The sequence below is a fragment of the Austrofundulus limnaeus genome, unplaced genomic scaffold (genome assembly GCF_001266775.1).
Source record: "Austrofundulus limnaeus strain Quisiro unplaced genomic scaffold, Austrofundulus_limnaeus-1.0 Scaffold828, whole genome shotgun sequence".
Taxonomy (NCBI): Eukaryota; Metazoa; Chordata; class Actinopteri; order Cyprinodontiformes; family Rivulidae; genus Austrofundulus; species Austrofundulus limnaeus.
The window spans coordinates 84,176-89,800 of NW_013953230.1; the positions used below are offsets into that span (position 1 = coordinate 84,176).

At 38.2% G+C, this 5,625-nt stretch overlaps 1 protein-coding gene across 1 annotated transcript in view; it reads left to right on the forward strand.

Annotated features, from left to right (window-relative positions):
- The first annotated feature begins 860 nt into the window (after positions 1–860).
- The window catches only part of chka (choline kinase alpha), a 6,989-nt gene continuing 2,224 nt past the window's right edge, over positions 861–5,625 (forward strand). The window contains exons 1-2 of the mRNA XM_014028893.1: positions 861–1,493; positions 2,645–2,753. Coding sequence (XP_013884347.1) covers positions 1,255–1,493; positions 2,645–2,753 — 348 coding nt within the window. The 5' untranslated portion in view covers positions 861–1,254. The remainder of the gene's footprint in view (positions 1,494–2,644; positions 2,754–5,625) is intronic.

Consider the following 5,625-nt stretch of genomic DNA (forward strand, 5'->3'; position numbering starts at 1 on the left):
GGTTATTTAGTGGGATTATAATAGTGCTTAACACATTTTAGTTAATGAAATTTTAATGCTAAACAAATACAATACTTTGAAAAAGTTATTTAAAAAACATTTTACATATTTTGTAACATTGTTTGCAGGTTTGCAAAGTGGGTCCCCAGCCAAACACTTATGCTGTTTTTGGGGCTTATGGAATGGAAAAGTGTGGGACCCCCTGATGTAGCACACATCATTTTGGAGTTCTTTCAGGTCTAAAAGATTTAAAACATCTGATGGTTTTAATCTGAGTGGGAAAAAAACCCTATAAGATAAATAAAATAAACAGTCAAACCTTTGACAYCTAGCATAGCTCTATGTATTATACTAGCAGCAACAATTGTTGCCGTGCTTAACTTCACTCTTCTCATGATCAAAAGATGCATGCAGGCATAAAATTCTCGATATATCTCAGCAGAAGACCCTTTAAAGAATATATGTACAAAATATTTCAATTATATGTTTATTAAGATATTTTATTCACTCCATTGTGTACCAGTTTGAGGTTGACTTTTTCATCCAGCAGGGCAGGCAAGAAGTCAAGGGGTGTAGTCATGTGACCATTCACACTAACTACATGAAAGTGATACAACTAAAAAGAAGTTGACAGCCTATTATACTGTTGTAAAACTTAAATTAGCTGCCCAAAGCCAAAAATAACACTTTTATAGCTTCCAGAGTTAAAACATAAAGTCTGGCAACAATTGTTGCCGGTGAGATTAAATGGATTAAGTTCAATTGGTTTGTATTTATTTTAATTGTAGGACTTGAATGTTTGCGTATCTTTCAAATTGTCTACAAAAAAAAAAAAATATATCTACTGTACATTATAGCAGTATTTTGTTTCTTTTTTTTATCCGGCATTCCGTGAAGGCACCAAAGGATTTGTTGTGGTCCTTCGCCGTTTCGCTTTTTTAATCAGCCAATCAGAGACGAGGAGAGGCGTGGTCATCTCCTCCCTTGGCGTCCCGCCCATTTTGATGATACTCTGCGCATCTCTTCACGTCGATTCATTCCCTCGCTTTAGAAGCTTCTTTCGGTATCTGAAGGCTACGTTGGCGTAAGATACGAATTTAAAACGACACTCGAACTAGTAATAAAGAAAAAAACAATTTAAACTTCATCGACCTGCTTTTATCATTACTCCTGAAACAATCAATCGAAGCCTAGCCGTGCGAGCTGCGYTTTTTCTTCTTCTTCGTTGGTTTGAAATAATCTTTTTCATAAAAAATGAAAACCAAATTCATCAACGGGGTTTCGTCGTCGCCGTCCATGTCGCTGGGCCTTCTGGTGACCGAGAACGCCCTGCAGGTCCAGCCCGACACCCAGGAGGACTGCAGGAAGGAGCTGGTCCGGCCCGACCAGCCGGACCTGGACACCCGGCGCAAGGCGCATCTGTGGTGCAGGGAGTTCCTGCACGGAGCCTGGAAGAACCTGGCCGAGGAGGACTTCCAGATCACCATTATAAGGTTACAAACGTGTCCGTCGTGGGCCTGAAGAATAACAGGCACGCGATGGAGACGCTTTTGTCTCATTACTTGTTTAGTAAATAAAAAAATGAGTCAGAGGAGCCATGTGACCAGATGACGCTGCTTAAACAGCACTGAAACCATGCGTTTAGGTTTGTTTAACTCAGTGAAACAGATCAGTTTTATTCCTTTGTTTGTCCWAAAATGTAACATTTAATTCAATGAAACTAAGGAGGACTTGATATAAACATCACCTCGGTCTTATTTGTTGTTTTTATTATTTTTAAATGATCATAATTTGCAAACTTTGCTTTAAAAAAACAGTTAAAGTGACAAAAAAACAGGTCACCGTTTGGAACTGGGACAACATGTAAGGTATGCTGATAAAAGCACTTTGTTTACATTGAGTGCATACCCACATTTCAGAATTTCCTATCAAACTACACCATTTTCAGAAGCTCGTTTTATTTATTTTCATAACACTGTACTGAAAAGTACAGATAAACGGACAAAAATGTACTCTAGTGTAAGTAAAAGTTCCACATTAACATTTTACTCGAGTAAAAGTAAGTACTTGCTTTTAAAAAAATACTTAAAGTATTAAAAGTAAAAGTACTTGCTTAATGTATTCCCTAATGGTCTACAATATCATGAAGTATCCCTGCTGTATGTATATTTTTAATACTCTGATTTGTTAAGTACTTGTACTTAGTTACATCCCACCACTGTTTAGTTTTGACCAAACACAGCTGCAGCCTCATCATTTCTCAACACAAGATGCATGAACACTCTGCATGAAAACACACGTTCCTTCCCTTTACACACCAAACTGCTAACTGTAAAGCTGAGCATGTGTAACAGTTTCTGATCGCTCCCCTGTGACCCGGTAAAGAAAATGGATGGACTTTCTGATGAAAAGCGTTGCTGTTCCGCTTGTTTTTGCACAGGAAACGGCTGAGTGGGTTTCTATTCTGGCTCCTATGAATAGAATCAGTGCAGCTTTAGGAATAACCGTTTGATTTAAGTCCCATTGTGCATTTAAAACAAGAGTGTGTGAGACCGAGATCTGCTCCGAAGCCTCATCAAAACCAGATAATTACACGATCAATTAAAACTTCAAACTCATGCCAGATTTCCTGTTTGTCCTCCAGGGGCGGTCTGAGCAACAAGCTGTTCCTGTGCAGCCTTCCCGACAGCCTGGTTTCTGTCGGGGACGAGCCGAGGAGCGTCCTGCTGCGCCTCTATGGGGCCATCCTGCAGGTGGGCCTTGTTTCACTCCCTCAAACATAAACTTGCGAGTAAGGTCAGACACTTCACGACAATGTGCACTTGAAAACATAGCCCCCCCGCCACACACACCTTTCCTCCAGTGTTGTTTAGTCTATTATTGCTACTTTTAAATTCTGCCTCATGACACATTTTACAGCAGAAAAAGGTACGATSTATACACTGATTCTTTTTGAAGTTAAAGTGACTCATTGCAAAGACTGAACCAAAAAAAACACCAGGTAAGAAACAAAATCTGAACAGTATTTTTTTCATATTGGTAATTAATGTGTCTTTAAATTACAACTTGTGCCAGCTACCATGTGCGTTTATTTTCTCTATAGAAACAACCAAAGACTGAAAATATTTAAACTTGCCGGCTGTGTTTGTCTTCCTGCTCAGACTACAGCCGGCCTAATGTAGGTCAATCCTTCAAGCTTCCACATGGTTTTTTGCTCAATTCAGCCGAGTGCTTTGTGTTTACACTGAGTGCGTACCCTCATTTCATTACATATCAATATATCCAGAGGTCTATAAAGTACTTGAAAAAAAAATAAGTAAAAGTAAAAATACCTGAACAGAAAATGACTTTGGTACAAATAAATTTCACTGATGAGAAAGTACTTTAGTAAAAGTCGTAAAACTGTTCACAAAAATCGGGAAACTAAAATTACTTGTACACACTCTCTAATGAATTTACTGAACCCCTTAACAGTCTTTAATTGACAAGTGGGCAAAAATGATGGGATTTCTGCCTTTCAGCGTTTCCAGATGCTACTGGGGGGCTTTTATTTTGAAAGCTAGGGTGTCAGACAACTTCCTCTGGCTCTTACCTTTAGTTTGACACCTTTAAAAAAAGGTCAAAAGGAGTTTAAGGAGTTTCAGGGGTGACTGTTTTAACCAAACTGGTTCCACTAAACCAGGTTGATAAAAATAATTTACTAGGTTTAGTATAACCAGTTGAGTAAATTCAACCCTTCATTTTTAGAACAGAAACAACTCATTTCATGATGAGTTCAGACAGATTTAATTTATAACAAGTAACTAGATGTTAAGTAAAGAAGTAAAAGTGTCTTTTTAGGTTTTAAATGTAACAAAATAAAAGTTAATAATTAAAAAAATACTTGGTAAAATTACAAATCCTCAAAAAAAAAAAGATTAAGTACTGTAACGACGTAAATGTACTTAGTTACTAGGGGTGTAAGAAAATATCGATACARTGAAATATCGCGATATTTCATTTCCCAATACTGTATCGATATTCTAAAGCCCTGTATCGATTTTTAATTAAGGTTTAAAATGTCAACTTTCCTGCCAGCCGTTCATTTTTGTGTTGTAGTTCAGCCTCTGACCACTAGTAGGCAGCAGTGAGCCAGCCAAATGGCTCACTGCTGCCAACTAGTGGTCAGAGGCTGAACTACAACACAAAAATGAACGGCTAGTTGGCAGCAGTGAGCCAGCCATTTGGCTCCTCTACCTCTTGAGGTGTTTGGTGACCATATTGTAAATTAATATTAAAAACTAAAAGCTGCAAAAATATATTTTCAACTTATTTATTGGCAAATTTAGTCTAATAATTGAAAACATGCATGAAATAAGAAATATGAAACAAATAAAATAAAAAACATACAAAGCAGAACACAGCTAAATGTATCAAAAGTATGTCTATGTAATATTAGGATTTTCTGAGACAATGAAGTTTGGTTTTTCATTTTTTTTTCCCCAATAAGAGGTTTTTATTTAATAGAATTTTTGGACCAAAAAATCGCAATATATCGCCTTGTTTACAGTATCGCAATATATCGGGATGTATCAGGATATATCGTATCGTGACCCCTCTGTCATGATATGTATCGTATCGCCAAATTCTTGCCAATACACAGCCCTATTAGTTACTATAAACCTCTGAATATATCTGGAAAAGTGCTGGTGTAAATTCTTTTAATTATATGTAGTTCCTGTTCTTATTTACGTTTGGTTTCATTCTTTGCGCTGAGTACCTTTAAACTGTTTATATGTCAGGTAACACAGGTCCCACTCACCATCACATGTTGTTCTTGTGTGTGCGCCTGTAGCTCATTTGCTTATGTTAGAGTGTGTATGTGTTAGTGGTGCCTTCACACGTGTGTGTGTGTGTGAGTGTGTGTGTGCGTGTGTGTGCGTGTTAGCCATTGTTGTACATAGTGATGTACCCCCATGGCTGTACATGCATGTGTTCTTTGCCGTAGGCTTCCCAAAGGAGCGTGCCTTGGGCACTCTTGTTCCGTGAACCCACCAAAAAACACGGTACAGTATGAGATCTCTGAAATCTCAGCCTAATACAAAGATGTAACACACACTCACGTAGCAGAAACGCCAGGGAGACACTGTGGAGGGGAAACATAAAGCTGAATTATCCCTCCTGTCTGTGTTTTTTTTTCTCTCTTTTTTTTTCTAAATCTCTGCTTTATGAGTCTTCACTGTTGAGAAGTCAACTGATGTGTTTTATTTTTAAAAGTAGTTGACAAAAAGAGAAGAAGATCCCGGCAGCTGAAACAGCAACACGGAGGAGCCGTCAGTTTGTGTGCAGATTAGCTTTTATATCAGGGGATTCACATCTTTTTTTTTTATCTGTTTAATCTTTTCTATCACGACGTGGCCGTCCGGTCCAGAGTTCAGAACTCCGGGCTCGTCCTCGTGACCGAACTCCTCCGGAGATAAAGTTCAGCGAGCGGTTTGTCAGTTTCAAACGGCGAGAGCAAAGTTCGAGGAGCGCGCAGCATCACCACATCACATCTTAAAGGGATCCCCGATTAGTTGTAACATTAAACTTTATTTGATAAATATATATTTTAACTGTAAAATAAAGACTGCAAAAATACTGTAG